This window comes from Myotis nattereri (assembly GCF_964212035.1).
Source record: "Myotis nattereri genome assembly, chromosome: 5".
NCBI lineage: Eukaryota > Metazoa > Chordata > Mammalia > Chiroptera > Vespertilionidae > Myotis > Myotis nattereri.
Window position 1 is genome coordinate 7355744 of NC_138080.1, and position 17985 is coordinate 7373728.

At 51.0% G+C, this 17985-nt stretch overlaps 1 protein-coding gene across 1 annotated transcript in view; it reads right to left on the reverse strand.

The window, feature by feature from the left end:
* Positions 1–894: 894 nt before the first annotated feature.
* The window catches only part of WNT3A (Wnt family member 3A), a gene marked incomplete at its 5' end in the record, with an annotated part of 61383 nt that continues 44292 nt past the window's right edge, over positions 895–17985 (reverse strand). Inside the window, 2 exons of the mRNA XM_081091957.1 lie at positions 895–2604; positions 13483–13748. Of these exons, the coding sequence (XP_080948083.1) occupies positions 2125–2604; positions 13483–13748 (746 nt within the window). The 3' untranslated portion in view covers positions 895–2124. The remainder of the gene's footprint in view (positions 2605–13482; positions 13749–17985) is intronic.

Consider the following 17985-nt stretch of genomic DNA (forward strand, 5'->3'; position numbering starts at 1 on the left):
TGGCTCAAGAGGCGGTGGTGGTGATGAGGGGGTGGGCTCAGAAGGGCAGAGAGAGGTACAGGGAGCCTGCACCCAGCTTGGAGAAGCAAAGGTGTGGCCTTGGGAAAGCCCTCTTCCCCCTTCCAGTTTCCAGAGGCCCCAACCAGCACTGCCTGCATAGGCCCAGTGAGGGTGGACAAGGGCAACTTCTAGGCCTCATCTGGGCAAACCTCTGGTTGAAGGACTGTCTCTTGCCTCCCAGACAGGCTGGGCTCCTGGAACATCCTGGGGTGGGCCACAATGGGGACCCCACACAGAGGCCATGTCCCCAAACCCAGAGGGCATGGCCACATAGCCAGCACTAAAACGTCAGCTGAATGTCATGGATGTTTGGGGAAGTGGCTTTTGGTTGACTTGGTGGATGTCCCACTGCTCCACTGACTCGTGGGGCCTCCACCCTGCTCACTGCATTGCACCACCCCTGCAACAGGCAGGCTTCCTCCTCCTCCCTGTACCTCACTGGAGCCTTCTGCCTGGGTTTAGTTTGCCTGCCCCAGACCTCAGCACCATGGCTGTGCCCTCTTCCTTGGCATGGCGGTCCCTCTTTTTTTCTGGAATTCTGTCCTCTGGAGGCCACCTCCAAGACCCCAGGAGTCTCTGAGATGCATGCTGACTGCCTCCTCCCCTGGCCCATGGGTGTCTTCTGTCCCAGAGGTCACCACCAATCCAGCCTCCATGCCTTACCCCAACCCACCACCAGAAATCCAGCACAATCCACAGCGTTTGGTTGTTTCTGCTTTTTGTGTTTTTTTTTTTTTTTGTCTTTTACTTCCCCATTGTTGGAAACTCACAAGCTACGACTCAAATAATTTCTTTCATAGAAAGAAAAGGGAAAAAACAACAACACATCTGTTTGATTAGCTCCAGTGTATGGTGAATATAGCAGCATCAGAAATAAAATTAAAACCAAAAACACAAAATTCAAGGCAGAGGAAGGTCTTGTCCTCGGAGGCGGGCAGCCATCCTTATCTGGCTGGTCTCCCCCTGCCTAGGGGCTGGGGGATGTTTCACAGTGGCAGAGTCTGAGTGAGAAGAGGCCTGGCCTGGGCATTGGCTGAGGGGTCCAGAAGTCAGTACTTCCTGGGCTGGGTGGATTAGTCAGGTGAGGCTGGCTGAGCAGCCAGCCACATGCTCCAGGATAGTGGCCAGTGTGGCAAGTCTGGCACACCACAGCTGCGGCAGGAGACCCAGGGGATCAGTCCTAACTACCAGGGCTGCAAGGGGATACCACTCCTCTGGGGGCTGAGGGTCCTCTGCAGCCCCCAGGTGTGGCTCCTCCTACTGAAACCTCCCAAACAACCCAACCCTACCCCAAATGAGATTCCCAGGCAGGATGATGGAGCTGGGTGGTGCAGGCTAACAGTCCTGGGCAGATGTGGGGTCTGGGCTGTGGATGAGGAAGGTGGGGGAGGTGCTGAGGCCAAAAGGGAGGCAGGGTCAGGCTGGGACAGGAGGCTATGCTCCTCTCCTGTGGATGGATTGCAGGCGAAAGACCTGAGGAAGGGAGGTGGACGGACTCCACAGGGGGATGTTCCAGCCAGGGCTCGGGCGAGAGCAGTAACTGTTCCTGGGAAGAGCGCCCGGTGTCTGATGCCTCACACAGGTTTCAGGGCCCAGCCTCCAGGCCCCTCCTTCCCCCAGGCCCAGCTGGTTCTTGGGGCTCTGCAAGGCGTGGCTCTCTCCGTTGGATTGGTTGAGAGCGCTGGCAGATGTCAGGCCTTTCCAGAGCACCAGACTTGGAGGGCCCCTGGTCCCCAGACTTCAGAGGAAGAGGTTGGGGGACAGGGGTCTCGGCCGCTGTTTGTCAGGAGAGCTGCTCTACATAGAAGAGTTGGGTTGGATGGAACCTTACAAGTGGGTTGCTAGGAGGAGGTGGCAGGGCGGAATTCCCAGCAAGGGAACTGGGTCCCCAGAGAAGACCCCGCCCTCATCCAAAAGCCTCACCCCCCCCCCCCCCAGCCCCGCCCCATCCGGGAGGAGCTCCGAACCTGTCGGGAAGAACCGCCGGCTACTCTGGCCGCCCGCGGGCTCCACCAGAGGACCCCGCCCCGTCCGGGTGGGGCCGGCACCGAGCCCGGCGCGCCCCTACTTGCAGGTGTGCACGTCGTAGACGCGCGCGCACTCCTGGCAGCTCACGTAGCAGCACCAGTGAAAGATGCAGAGGCACTTCTCCCGGCGCCGCTCCGCGCGCGCGTTGTGGCCCCGGCCGCAGCACAGCAGGTCGCAGCCATCGATGCCCGGCGAGCTCACGTTGCAGGTGCGGTCGCGCGTGCCGAAGGAGCCGGTCTCGCGGTTCGGCTCGCAGAAGTTGGGCGAGGCCTCGTAGTAGACCAGGTCGCGCTCCGTGGGCACCTTGAAGTAGGTGTAGCGCGGCCGCAGCGTCTCCACCCAGCCGCGCGACTCGCGGTGCTTCTCCACCACCATCTCCGAGGCGCTGTCGTACTTGTCCTTAAGGAAGTCGCCGATGGCGCGGAAGTCGGGCTGCGACCACCAGCAGGTCTTCACCTCGCAGCTGCCCGACAGCCCGTGGCACTTGCACTTGAGGTGCATGTGACTTGCAATGGCCTGCAGGAGCGCGGGTGGGGGCGTCAGGGCCCTTGCTCAGCCCAAGTGCGGGACAGTCTCCCAGGACCGTGCTCCTGGCCTGCAGCCCCCGCCCCAGGATCACCCGGCAAACCCAGCCCGCCTGCCTGCTCCATAAATCGCCTGGGGCTCCCAGGCAGAGCAGGTGCCCTCTCCATGGGCCTGCAGTGCCATTTCCCTCTATGTGCTTCCCGACCGAGATCCGCGGAGCGCGGGGTGGAAGTGGGGTAGAGTAGGGGGGCAGGGCCCGGGAGCCTCCCTGCTCTCTCCTAGGCTGGGTCTAAGTCTTGGGCATCTATGACAGAGTGAAGGAAGGCCGGGGCTGTAACGTGGTGTAAGTGCAGACATGAAGAAGGAAGGCGTTAATTCTAACGTGGAGAACCCAAGATCGAGGCCCAGAGGTGTATGGGGGCTGGTGGCGAGACTGAGAGTCACCTGAGTGTGGGAAATGGGGGTGGCTTGCATTGGGCATCTTCAGGGCCCAGGAAGCTGGGTTCTTGGACTGTAGGGCTTGGGAAGAGGAGCAGCGAGGCAGTGCAGGGCACCAAGTTGTGGGGGCCTGAGGGTGGACAACCCGCAGGGCCTGGCAAAGTGGTGTGTGTTTCTTCCTGTGGGAATCCCAGGTTCTCTTTGGGGAAAGAGGTGAAGGTGGGTGACTTAATCAGACCTAAGGTTGCCTTGTCCACTATGGTGACCACCACCACCCATGAACCCGGAGGTGAGGCTGTCCAAACTGAGAAGTGCTGTGAGTGCAGACCATGCACGGGTTTGCTGTAAATCCCCAGATTTGTACAAGAAGAGGATGTAAAATATCTCATGCATGATTTGAATATTGATTGCATTACTGAAATGACAACATGTTGGGTATAGTGGGTTAAATAAAATTTAGTATTAAAATGAATGTCCGCTGTTTTCTTTTAATATGTGGCTACTAGAACATTTGTTACACATTGCACTCCTACTGGATGATGCTGGGCTACGGCTTCAGTGGGCTCTGCATCCAGACCCTTCCCTGTTCCATCCCCATCTCCCTGCTGTTTCAACTCTTCCCTCTCATACTGGCCCTTTCCCTGGGCATTTGTGAGTTGCCCCCACACCAGTTCATTCCTGTCTAATCTCCACCCTCTTCCCTTTTGTGACCAAGCTTTTCCAAACAGAAGCAGCTGCTTCTCTCCTCTGTATCCCCAGTCTCTTGTAGTTTGACTTTATCAACGATATATATGTATGTACTTTAAAACAGCGGTCGCCAACCTTTTTAGCCCTCATGTACCACCAGTGGTCCGCAGACCACTGGTTGGCGACCACTGCTTTAAAAAGCCCAATAACTCCCGAAATGAAATACAGGAACCATGGCCAGGTAGCTCAGTTGATTAGAGCATCATTCCTATACGCCAAAGTTTTGAGTTTGATCCCCTGTCAGGGCACATATAAGAATTGACCAATGTTGCCGAAACCGGTTTGGCTCAGTGGATAGAGCGTCGGCCTGCGGACTGAAGGGTCCCGGGTTCGATTCTGGTCAAGGGCATGTACCTGGGTTGCGGGCACATCCCTGGTAGGAGATGTGCAGGAGGCAGCTGATCGATGTTTCTCTCTCATCGATGTTTCTAACTCTCTATCTCTCTCCCTTCCTCTCTGTAAAAAATCAATAAAATATATTTAAAAAAAAAAAGAATTGACCAATGTTTCATAAATAAGTGGAACAATAAATCAATCTCTCTCTCTCAAATAAAAAGCACACAGGAGTTCTGTGCCCACTCTCACTCAGCACTTTCCTGACCATCCAAGGTAGTACTGTGTGCCTCTCACAAACCTTGTGTTTGGCATTGCCTCTGGACCTCTCACCCCTGCCCCCACCACTCTGATGCACATTTTCAACCTCTTCCTGCCTTAAGAACTAGAGCATATTTCTAGTTAGATCAATATTTAGTGCTGATGGTATTGGAATTGTTAAATGTCATATTCAGCTGAGCCATGTGATATGTTACGATTACTTTTCCTTTCCTACAAGATGTTTTGTTGTTACTTTTTGAATACATGTGTCATGGATTCAGTCTCAAGCTCTCCATTAATTGTCTAAGTCAGTGGTCAGCAAACCAGCTCGCGAGCCACATGCGGCTCTTTGGCCCCTTGAGTGTGGCTCTTCCACAAAATATCACGTGCGGGCGCGCACGTACAGTGCGACTGAAACTTCGTGGCCCATGCGCAGACGTCGGTATTTTGTGGAAGAGCCACACTCAAGGAGCCAAAGAGCCGCATGTGGCTCGCGAGCCGCAGTTTGCCGACCACTGGTCTAAGTATCTTCTTCAAGACATTTAAAAGTACCAGGTGTCCTATCGATTTCATCTCGGAGACATCTTTTTGAGAGGTCTTCTGGTCAATTTTATGAAATGTGCTTGTCTGGAAACAAATCTTTTCTACTTGAAAAGTTGAAAAAATGGTTTAAATAAATTTCTTGGCTAAAAGGCCCCCCTCTCCGCCACCCTCCTCCGTCCCTCAGAATTCTGAAAGCACTGCTCCATTTTATTCTGTCATTTATATTGTTCTTGGAAACTCTGATGCCATCCTGGCTCTGATACTTGACATGAACTTGACCTTTTCCTGGGCAGCTTGGAGGCCATGTCAGTGCTGTCAGCTTGGTGTGGGTCTCCCTTTCTTGTTTCAGTCACTTCCTGGGCCTGTGTGGTCTGAAACCTGTGATATCCAGTCCCAGAACCTTCCTGCCTTATTTCTGTGCCAACTTTCTCCTCTTCATGTTCATCACTGTCTCTCGTGGACAGAGCCTCCATATTTTCTGTTCTTTCCTAGTTTCCATCTCTTTGTCTTTTTCCCTCTGCTTTGTGGAAAAGTATCTTAACTATCTTCCAGCCTTTCTGCTGAGAGTTTTGTTTCTGCTGTCCTATTTTTAATTTCTTAGACCTCTTCCCCCACCCTCAATGTTCTCTTAAATTAACATCCTGTTCCAATTTCGTGGGTACAATATGTTTTATTATCTCTCTGGGACGGTGATAGTTTTTGAAGTTTTCATCTCTCTTTACAACATCTCTTTTCCATAAGTTTGGATCTTGTTTCTTTGTTTTGGTCTTTACCTTTGTGATTGCTGGAGGCCTCCTTGGGTGTCTGAGAGTCCTTGGTTGTCTGTTTATATTTAAAAGCAGGCCACTAGCCCTAGCCGGTTTGGCTCAGTGGACAGAGTGTCAGCCTGCGGACTGAAGGGTCCCAGGTTCGATTTGGGTCAAGGGCACATGCCCAGGTTACTGGCTGGATCCCCAATAGGGGACGTGCAGGAGACAGCCAACAATGATTATCTGTCATCATTGATGTCTCTCTCTCTCTCTCTCTCTCTCTCTCTCTCTCTCTCTCTCCCTTCCTCTCTGAAATCAATAAAGAAGAGTGTAAAAGGCAAAAAAATAAAATAAAAGCAGGCCACTAAAAATCTTGTTGGAAGTTCCTGTGCCTGGGAGGGACTTGCCAACTTGAGCCCTAGCCCCAGAGTGACTTGGCCACATTGTCTCACTAGAGAAGTTAAGTCTCTTCTCCTGGGTTCCTCTGATTTCCAGGGCAGAACTTTCCATTCTCCTGCCTGTGGGCGATCAAGCTTCAGTGCAGCATTAGGAGATTAGGAAGAGAAATGCATACTTAGATATACTATTTTCACTTGGGTGGCCTTGCCCTTAACTGTGCTTGGGCTCCACAGGCCAGACAACCCTGCTTTACCCTTTTTAGAGAATAAATTTACAGATTTCTGGTAAAGGAGGGGTGTAGTCTGGGTGCAAGTAGTTGGACAGAAGAGCTGGTGGGTTAAAAAGTGCTTTTAACATAGACTTTCAACCAGTCTTCCTGTTTTCAGCCTCATATTTACTTCTGTTTTTCAAGATACCTGATACTAGTAATTCCTGAGTTGTTTCTCAGATTTCGCCTCTGCTGGCTTAATACTCAGCTTTCTTGGGCCTACTAAGACATTGAATATTCTTCTATCTGCTTTTTAGCTTCCAAACTTTTGTTGCCATTGTCACTTCTGTTTTTCATGTTTTCAGGAGCCTTATTTATGTTAAAACTAGAGGCCCAGTGCATGAAATTCATGCACGGGTAGGGTCCCTAGGCCTGGCCAGCGATCAGGGCCAATCTGTGGGGTGATTGGGGAGGGGGCCCTGCTGGCACCTGCCTTGGCTGGCCTGGGGTCTGCAGGCTGGGGGCAGCTCCTGCGTTGAGTGTCTGCCTCCTGGTGGTCGGTGCGCATCATAGCGACCAGTCGTTCGGTCAGTTTGCATATTAGGCTTTTATTATATGATTCATTCATTGTCATTTTAGTGGGTGTTTAGGAGGTTGCAGAGGGAAAGGCTTGTGTTTGCTTTGTTGTCTTTAACTGGAAATACTCATTCATTCTTCAGTTCTACAATTTTTTGTGATTCTTTCCCAAATCTACTACATTATTTTTATAGTTTCCAGTTCCCTGCTGAAATGTTTAACCTTGCATCTTAGCTGTATGAATGTGAGCATTTTTTATAATTATTAATCTCACATTATTGACGAGAAAACGGAGGCTCCAGAAGGGTTAAGTAACTTTCCCAAAGTGATATGCTATTAAACGAAGGGTCAATATTTGAATCCATGTCAGGTTTCATCCCCAAACCAAGTCTCTAGTATATTCCTATGCTATCTCTTAAAGGGTAAATTTTTGTTTTCTTTTTTTAAAAATAAACTTTTTATTGTTGATAGTATCGCAGATATCTCTACTCTCCCCCCCTTTACTTCCATCCTGCCAGTCCCTACCCCCCCATGTCTGCTCTACCTTATTGCCTGTGTCCATGGGCTATGCCTATCTACACTAATAAAAGAGAAAAATGGTAATTGGCGTACGGCGATACCGTTTTCATTGGCTAATCAGGGCTATATGCAAATTAACTGCCAACTAAGATTGGCAGTTAACGGCCAACAAGATGGCGGCTAATTTGCATATGTAGGCACAATGCAGGGAGGCGAAAGGGAAAGCAGGAAGAAGCCCCCTGCCACTGACAGTGATCGGAAACCCAGGGGGGAGCTAAGAGCTGGGGGGCAGGGTAAAGGCGGCCCTGGGGCCACCTTTGCCCTGCCCCCCAGCCATGATCAGAGAATCAGGCACCTTTGCCGCCCTGGCCAGTGATAGCAGGAAGTAGGGGTGGAGCCAGCGATGGGAGCTGGGCACGGTTGAAGCTGGCAGTTCCGGGAGCTAGGGGTCCCTTGCCTGGGCCTAAAGCGAAGCCCACAATTGCGGCGCCCCCCGCTGCCACTGCAGGTCCCCGCTGCCTGGGCCGGACGCCTAGGCCAGAGGCGTTAGGCCTGGGCAGGGGCGGAGCCTGCAACCGCGGGGAGCTGGGGGTCCCCTGCCCAGGCCTGACACCTCTGCCGGAGGCCTCAGGCCTGGTCAAGGGGCCGATCCAGGGATTGGTGATCAGAGGGTGATGAGGGTCAACTCCTCTGGCTGAGGCATCAGGCCTGGGTGGGGGGCGGAGCCGGGGATTGGGGGGATATGATGGTCCCCTTGCCCAGGCCTGAAGCCTGGGTCAGAGGCGTCAGGCTTGGGCGGGGGGGTGGAGCAAGCGATCAGAGGGAGATGGGGGGTCCCCTGCCCAGGCATGATTCCTGGGCCAGAGGCCTCAGGCCTGGGCGGGGGCCAGAGCCAGTGATCGGGGGGAGATGGGGGTCCCCTGTCCAAGCCTGACACCTCTGGCGGAGGCGTCAGGCCTGGGCAAGGGGCCGATCAGGCGATAGGAGGGTGATGGGGGTCAACGCCTGAGGGCTCCCAGTATGTGAGAGGGGGAAGGCTGGGCTGAGGGACACTCTCTCCCCCCACCCCCCCACACACCCAGTGCACAAATTTCGTGCACCAGGCCCCTAGTCTATATATATAAAACCCTAATATGAGAATAGACTGAACGGTGGAACAATCGAACAACTGATCGCTATGATGTGCGCTGACCATCTGGGGGTGCGCATGGAACATGGCAGGTGTCGGCCGTGATGGAATGGTGGAGCAGGTGAGTGGGGGTGCCAGACCAAGGCAGGGCACTGGTCGCTGTCATCGGGGTCAGCCTCTGATGGTTACTGAAAATTCTTTGTTCCTGCATGCCGTGGTACTGCCTGGTGCTTGCACCCGCTGCTGGCGCCCAGCACCAGCACCAATCGCTCGGCACCGTCAGCAGGTGCAAGTGGAGGCTGCCGGCCCCGATTGCCCCTCAGGGCTTCTCCACCTCCCCCTGCTCTTGAGGGGCAATTGGGGCTGGCAACCGCCTCTCTCACCCACTGGTGGAGATGGCCCTGCTCACACCTGCAGCTGACACCAGAGCCGCTGCTTGCACCCACTGCCGGTGCCTGGCGCCGGCCCTGATCACCCCTGAGGACTTCTCCACCTTCCCTTGCTCCTGAAGGGCGATCAGGGCAGTAGCCACCACTCACACCTGCTGACAGTGTTGGCCCCACTTGCACCTGCTGCTGGCGCCGGCCCCAATTGCTCTGTGCCATCAGTGGGTGTGAGCGGGGCTGGCACAGTCAGTGTGTGGGAGTGGCAGTGGTGGGAGTGGGGCTGCCAGCAGACAGGGAACAGGGTCCCGGTGGGAGGGGCTGGGCAGGGCATGGAGGATGGGCCGAGATCTGCCCCTATGCCCACCGCAGCCTCGAGGCCACAGTTCTTTTCAAGGTGCATGAATTCATGCACTGGGCCCCTAGTAAGTATATAAACTCTTTAGCTTATCTCTTCTCATCTTCCCAACCCCACATCAATGTCTGTCAGTTTGTTCCATGCCTCCCTGTTTCGGGTCTTATTTTGTTGGTCAATTTATTTTGCTCATTAGATTCCACAAATAAGTGAGATCATGTGATATTTGTCTTTCTCAGATTGGCTTATTTCACTTAGCATAATATTTTCAAGGTCCATCCATCCTGTTCCAAAGGGTAAGAGATCCGTCTTTTTTATAGCTGCATAGTATTCCATTGTGTATATGTCCCACAGCTTTTTTATCCATTCATTTACTGATGGGCAGTTGGGCTGTTTCAAAATCTTAGCTATTATAAATAATGCTGCTATGAACATAGTGGTGCATATATTCTTTCTGATTGGAGTTTTTGGGTTTTTAGGATATATTCCCAGGAGTGGGATTGCTGGGTCAAATGGCAATTTCATATTTAATTTTTTGAGGAAACTCCATACCTTTTTCCATAATGGCTGTACCAGTCCGCATTCCCACCAGCAGTGTACTAGGGTTCCCTTTTCTCCACATTTTTGCCAGCATTTGTCATTTGTTGATTTTTTTATGATAGCCATTCTGATAGGTGTCAGGTGATATCCCATTGTGGTTTTAATTTGCATTTCTCTGACGATTACTGACTTTGAGCATTTTTTCATGTGTCTCTTGGCCATTTGTATGTCCTCTTTGGAGAAATGTCTATTCAGGTCTTCTGTCATTTTTTAAAATGGATTGTTTATTTTCCTTTTGCTGAATTGTATGAGTACTTTATATATTTTGGATATTAACCCTTTATCAGATATATCATTGGCAAATATGTTCTCCCATACAGTGGGCTCCCTTTTCATTTTGATGATGGTTTCTTTTGCTGTGCAGAAGCTTTTTAAATTTATTTCGATGCAGTCCCATTTGTTTATTTTCTCCTCAGTTTCCTTTGCCCTAGGAAATGTAACTGTAAACGTATTGCTACATGAGATGTCTGAGATTTTACTGCCTATGTTCTTCTCTAATATTTTTATGGTTTCATGACTTACATTTAAGTCCTTTATTCATCTTGAGTTTATTCTTTTTTTTTTAAAATATATTTTATTGATTTTTTACAGAGAGGAAGGGAGAGAGATAGAGAGTTAGAAACATCGATGAGAGAGAAACATTGATCAGCTGCCTCCTGCACACCTCCCACCGGGGATGTGCCCACAACCCAGGTACATGCCCTTGACCGGAATCGAACCCGGGACCTTTCAGTCCGCAGGCCGACGCTCTATCCACTGAGCCAAACCGGTTTTGGCTTGAGTTTATTCTTGTGTATGGTGTAGTTGGTGGTCTAATTTCATCTTTTTGTGTGTGTTTGTCCAGTGAACATATTTTTTAAAAATATATTTTATTGATTCTTTACAGAGAAGAAGGGAGAGGAATAGAGAGTTAGAAACATCGATGAGAGAGAAACATCGATCAGCTGCCTCCTGTACACCTCCTACTGGTGATGTGCCCGCAACTAAGGTACATGCCCTTGACTGGAATTGAACCTGGGACCCTTCAGTCCTCAGGCTGATGCTCTATCCACTGAGCCAAACCGGTTAGGGCGAACATATATATATTTTTTTAATAATCCGTGCCTACTCATTCTAGTATTTAGAGTACTGTTTCTGTTTTTTTTTCCCCTGATTACCACTTATCCATTGTGTCATCAGCTCATGTGACAGGTTATCCTTATTTATGTGGGCTTTGTGTTTGAAAAATTATTTGTAGAAACAATGTTCAGCCTAGCTCAAGTCTACACATATGCACAACAGCTGGCCTGCTTCTGGGTTACCTTTACTTCCTAGGGTCCTAAACTGGGCAGTGATTTCCTAGAGCAGCGAGCAGTTCTCAACCTGTGGGTTGTGACCCCATTGGTGGTCGAACGACCCTTTCATAGGGGTCGCCTAAGACCATCCTGCACATCAGATATTTACATTACAATTCATAACTGTAGCAACATTACAGTTATGAAGTAGCAATGAAAATAATTTTATGGTTGGGTCACAACATGAGGAACTGTATTTAAAGGGCCAGAAGGTGAGAACCACTGTCCTAGAGAGACCACCCTTCGTGGGTCCATTAGCTCTGTGAGACTGAGAGAAGCGCAGCTTAGTGTATGCACTTTCTTCCACATAAGCAAATGACGCTTGGACAAAAGCTACCCCAGGTACCAGATTCAGTGTCCTGTCTTTTGGACCTGGGGCTACTAATTCCTCACTCTATGGTTAGTTTAGTTATGTTACATTTTAAAGTCATTTTATGGAAGTGTATTATACAAAAATGTATGTATGTCATAATCTAAAACATGACAAAATTTCAGAAATCACCAGGTCCTCAGAAACTCCCATCATGCTCTTTTCCAGTGGTTGTCCTCCCCTTTTTCAGGGCACTGATTCTGACAGCATATCCTTGATGGCTAATGTTATTGAACACCTTTTCATATACTTATTGGCCATTCCTATATTTTCTTTTGTGAAGTGGCTTTACATTTTTTAGCCAACTTTTTTATTGGGTTATCTGTCTTTTTAAAAAATTAATTTGTAGAGTTCTTATATTATAGCTTTCATATATTTTTGGAGATATTATTTCCTCCTGTGTGGGTTGTGTTTTCAGTTTTATGATGGTGCCTTTTATGAATATACGTTTCTTTTAAAAAAATTTTGTTTTAATCCTCACCTGAGAATATTTTTCCATTGATTTTAGAGAGACACATCGATTGGTTGCCTCCTGCACATGCCAGGGAGGAGCCTACAACCAAGGTATGTACCCTTGGCTGAAATTAAACTTGGGACCCTTCAGTCCACAGGCCAATGCTCTATCCACTGAGCCAAACCAGCTAGGGCTGAATAGACATTCTTAATTTAAATATGGTCCACATTTTTATATTTTTCTTTGACCTATTTAAGAAATCTCTGCCTAAGATGTCTCCTAGGTTTTCTTCTAAGCGTTTTCTTGGGTTTGTTTTACCTTTCCCATTTGGATTTGTAATTACATTTATATATGGTGTGAGGTAGGGGTCAAGATTACTTTTTCCATATTGTGATTCAATGGACTGAGCACATTTATTGAAAAGCCTTTTTCCCCGTTTGCACTGCTTTACCTCACTTGAGATAAATCAGGTGACTTTACACAGGTGAGCATTCTTTACTTTTAACAGGGTGCCTTTTGTATTCCATCCTACATTTATACTGTCTTCAACAGGAAGATGAGACTGACTCACCTAGTCCCCGTTTTTGGAAGTTGAGTGTCCCCGTTCACTCTTCAGCCCTCTGCAATCCCCTGGTTCCACGGGGCAAAGCCAGTGCCAACTCTGTGTTGCTAAATCTACTGGACACCTGTAGGTCCTTACATAGTTCCTGTTATCAGCAGTCAGTCGTCTGTCAGTTTCCCACTGAACTTCTGACCCAGTCCTTTTTAGCAGGGCTCACAAAGCCCTCAAAGCTTGACCCATCAGCTTCTCCATCTCCCAAGTTCTCTTTCTCCTTCTGTTTTCCATATTCTACCCAGAGTAACTCATGTGCAGCCTCACCTCTCGGCTGCCTGGAGGTTCTCCTGGCCTCCTCCCAGCTAGATAACTGCCATTAGTCTGTATTTCTCTGCTCACCATCTTTGACAGCAGAAGTCATTTTTTTGAGACTCCAGCCTGGGTCTGGACCCTCCTCTGTACCTTATGTGTATGCATTCCCTCACATAGAACTTCCCAGACTGTGCTGTGGCCACCTAGCCGTATCTCTTTGGCTGTGTAGGAGCTCCTGCAAGGCAGGCCTTTATCCCATCCCTCCTTTCTTGTGACCCCAACTCCAGAAGTGGACCTACCAATTTGTGGGAATATCCAGACACTTGTGGAGCAATTGGACAGTACTATGTTTCAGACCAGGCCATACTCCTCAAGGGACCAGGGGTGTGCTCTGCGGGTCCCCTGGAACATCCCCAAGGCCCAGAGGGCCATGGTCAGAGACCCCTCCCCAATGCACAGGACAGTGGTCAGAGGGTGCCCTGGTGCACCCTCAGACACACAGGGCCATGGTCAAAGACACTGCCCTAATCCCCAAGGATACCCAGGGCAGTGCTCAGAGGGCCCCCAGACACATGGCTAGGACACACAGGGTTGTGGACTTACCTGGCGCCCAGCCTCATTGTTGTGGCGGTTCATCGCAGAGCGGGCGTCAGGCCTATTCTCTCTTGCATCCGCGAACTCCCGAGACACCATCCCACCAAACTCGATGTCCTCGCTGCAGCCACCCCATTTCCAGCCGTGGCCTGGAGAGCCCTGGTGACGGCTGCTGCATCCGCAGATGGCAGCGGAGCCCTCCGCGCAGGAGCGTGTCACTGCGAAGGCCACTCCGGCTGAGGCAATGGCGTGCACGAAGGCGGACTCCCGGGTGGCTGTGGAGAAAGGCGTGAGGTGGGCAGGGCGCAAGGGCGGGGCAGGACTTGGGGGAGAGGGTGCTTGTCCCCAGAGGACTCAAGGAAGGAGAGCTTCCCCAGAGAAAGTCCACCAAGGGCCAAGGAACCCAAGAAGTGGTGCTGAACGGGACTCGTCGCTGTGGGGAGTTCGGGACATGAGCACCCTGCATACTGCTGGCTGGAGGGAAACGGGAGCGCCCCTTCGCCCCTTCCAAAGCGGTTTGGCAACTTCTAAAAAACATACACGTACCGCCTGCCCCAGCCATCACCTCCCAGGTATTTCCCCTGCATTGACACAAAGACCAGGAGCAAATGTCAGGGCGGCCCTATCTGTAATAGCCCCAAACTGGCAGCTCCCAAATGCCCATGAGAGGAGAATGGATAAACAGCTATGGCATAAGATAAATAAGTCCTGTGATAGGATATGCAGGGTGGTGACTGTATTGTAGACCTGAAAGTTGCTAAGAATACATCTTGTGTTATCACCACACACAAAAATAGTAACTATAGGAGGTGATGGATGTTAACTACACTTATTGTGGAGATCATTTCACAATATACAGTATACCAAATCATCATGTTGTATGCCTACAACTAATACAATATATATGTCAATTATACCTTCATAAAAAATTGTGGCATTTCCATAAAATGGAATTTTATTTAGCAGTAATTGGAAAAAGAGCATGATGCTTCTCAAAATAATCATGCTGACTGAACAAAGGCCACTGGACAGCCCTGGGGTCAGCTCCCCCTGCCCAGACTTCCCAGTAGGAGCTTCCAGCAGCCTGATGACCTACCCAGAGTGTGGCTCTGGCCCACATGCTGCTACCTATGCTGCCGTTCTGCCTGCACATCTTTTCCCTCCTTCACCTGGACTCTAAGTGCTGCAAGGACCACAGGCCCCAGGTGCACATTCACCCTGTGCTGGCGCCACACGGTCAGGCCTGGGTATGCCCAACGGCTGCCTGACACCTGCCCCAGGATGGCCTCCAGGCCTCTGTTAACCCAGAGGCTGATATTGGGCCCCTGCATGCAGCCTCTTGGAAACTGAGTGACATTAGTTTTGCAGAGGGGCAGTGGGGGAGGGCTGGAGCTTGGGAAGAGGAAGCTTGCCAGGCAACAGTATCAGACAGGTATATGCCACTGTCCAGGGAGGCCCCCTGGACCTTGCAGGGTGGGGCGGCCTAGCCTGCCCCTGGTAGACAGAACCTTGAAGATGGTCTTGAAAGACAGATAGGAAGCAGACAGAGAGAAAGCAGAGGGCAGGAGTATTCTGCTGGGCTGGCAGGACCAGAGGGAAGTACAGGGCATGTGGGGGGTGGGGCAGCCTGGCATCCCCAAGCAGGAGTTTTCCTGAGGGAATGAATGTATTGCTTCCTGGGTGTGTGTAAACATTTTGATGGGCTCTGGGTTCAGGATGAGGGAGTTGGGCTGCCCTGGGTTCCCAGGTCACTAGTGCACAGCAAGTGCTGTTTGCTAAACCTTGCTGGAGAAATAAACGGTAGGGAGCCAGATGGCACCCTGGAGCTTACCTGCAACTAGCAGGAATTAAAAAACGTAGTGAAAAAAGTCACAGGGCTTTGGAGCCCATCAGGCCCAGGCTGAACCCTGGCTTGGCTCTGATGGCTGGTGTGCCTTAGGTGTCTCTGCTGCCCTCATGTGGGATCCTACACCCCACCTTTCTTGGCTCTGACTCCTGTCTTTCCTCAGGTCTTGGGTGGAGAGATGTGGGAACAGGACTGATCAGGGCACCGGGTGAGTGCCCTGTTGTATTCCCCCAAGCTCCTCCTGGGCAGAGTCCCCAGGCAGGCCTGGATCCTGCTGAGCTCCCAATAGTTATAGGTGAGTAATGGTGAAAGGGTGCTGTTGCCTCCTTGCCCCACCTCAATGCCCAGGGGGCTTTTGTTCTGGGAGGGATATGAGTAGATGGGCTCCATCCTGGGGAGTAAGCAGGGGTTTCAGGCTGCTTCCAGGTTTGCAGCCGACATGGGTGCCCTAAACCCTGTGAATGCACACACTCAGACTCACCCACCCAGCTTCATTCACATCAAACACACCTGTTACCAAAAAGTGAACATTTCCTCAGATACCGAGAGGACATGCCCTCTGCATTGGCTTCCCACTGGCCATCTGACCCCACTTGCAGTTTTGCTTTTGGTGATTCTTTCCATAGATTTACCAACACTTTCTGATAGCCCTGTGCAGGCTCTGGACACCAGTTTCCTCCCTGGGTTCTGAACTGAGCAGGCCTGGTCTCTCCCTGCTTTTGGGAAGCTCTGGGCCACACACCCAGCCATAAGCCCCAGAAGGCCTCCCACTGCCAGCTTGGGACTGCCCCAAACTGAAAGATGCTCCGGTCTCAGGGGCCCAGGCCTATCCTGCTCACCCAGCCCTTCCCTAGGAGTCCAGCCCTCAGCATCTCCCACCAGGACCTGAAGGAGCTCCTGGTTGGAACCTGCACCCTCAGCCTCCAGCTTCTTCCCTGATCCGTATGTACCACACACATAGACACAGACACACACACACACACACACACACACACACACATGCATACACACATGCATGACAAGCACACACACACCCATAAACACACTCTCACACAGACACACATAAGTGTATACACACATGTACACACACACACACACATATCCATAGACAGTTTCTTACACACAGACACATAGAAACACATATAGATACATAGAAACAGAGGCATACACAGACACATGCACATACACACATACATGCATGCACAGATATACACACCCATAGACACTGTCACACACAGACACAGATATACACAAATAGACATTTGCTCTCACATAAACATAGCCACACAGCCACACACACACCTCTGCAACACCCCCTTACACATATAGACACACAGGCACACACAAACATGCATAGATGCACAGGCACACACGTGCATGTACACACACAGGCAGACACATAGGTACATGGACACACAAACATGTGTGCATACATATACACATGCACAGACACATGCATACACATATACACAGGCCACTGGCAGAGTGCATTGTCCAATGGCCATCTGGCTCTGCCTGGCCCCTTCTTGAGTTCTTGACATTGTGTCCTTGCTTGACTGAACACAGGCCAACTCCTCCCCCGTGCTGCCCTCCCAGTTCTGTCAGCCACTACCTGGCCTCCAGCCACACTCAGCTACTGCCCTTCCCTCAGGTTTTTTTCCAGATGTTCTAATGCTCATGCAGCATCTGCCTTGTCCACTCCCCACTCTTTGGGGCATAGGACAGGATTCTGTGGCCATGAGGTCTGGGCATGATCTATTCTTGGCCCCTCAGGCTCCCAGGTCCCATGGGAGCACCCTCCTTCACCCACTTGGTCTGGAAGCTCCCTGAGGCAAGGACTGTGTCCTGCTCACTTTTTGTTCCCAATCAGGCGATCACACAGATGGTTCCTGAGGAGTGAGGACCTGGTCTGTGGAGAAGGCAGGGAGTCTAGCCTGGTCTGAGCCCATCTAGGCAGGCTTACTCTGTGGGTCCAGCTCTCTGACCCTCCCCACTCAGCTTGTCCTTGAACAGATTCAGGATAGCTCCCCTCATGCTCCCCTTTCTCAAATATCAACCAGGCAGTTACCTCCCCAAGACTCATGAAGCCCTCTCCCTGTTTTCCTTACATAATACGATGAATCAGTTCACAGGCAGGCCTGCAGCAGCCTCTTGCTGGCCTAAGGCATCTGAGTGAATAAATGACAGTGTGCTGAACACAGACCCCTTCCCCTCCTGTCTCTACACTCAGCAGAGCGCACACCCTTATTTTGTATTCTCAAGAACTCAAGCTACCTCCTTCCCACTTCTCAGGCCCTCGCTCTCAACTCTTCTCTTTCTCTCCTCTCCTTAGCCTGATGCCTCCTCTCCCACTGGTGCAGCCTGGGTTAGGGGCTATTGTTAGGATGGCTTGTGGACTCCTCAGCGACCAGCTTTCCTGGCCACCCCTCCCAGGGCAGCTCAGGGCACAAGGCAGAGTCAGTATGTCCTGGGCACTCCTGGGACCCTCCACACACAGCCTGATGCCTTTCTCCACTGCACCCTCTCACTCTCAGCTGGTTGAAGGCCCTGGTTGCCCTTCTCGAGGATCTCCAATATCTGAATACCCTCCTGCAACCCCAGCAGAGCTGCCTTTCAACCCAGGTAGCTCAGGGCAGGTTCCTACTGGAGGACCCTGCTCTGCCTCT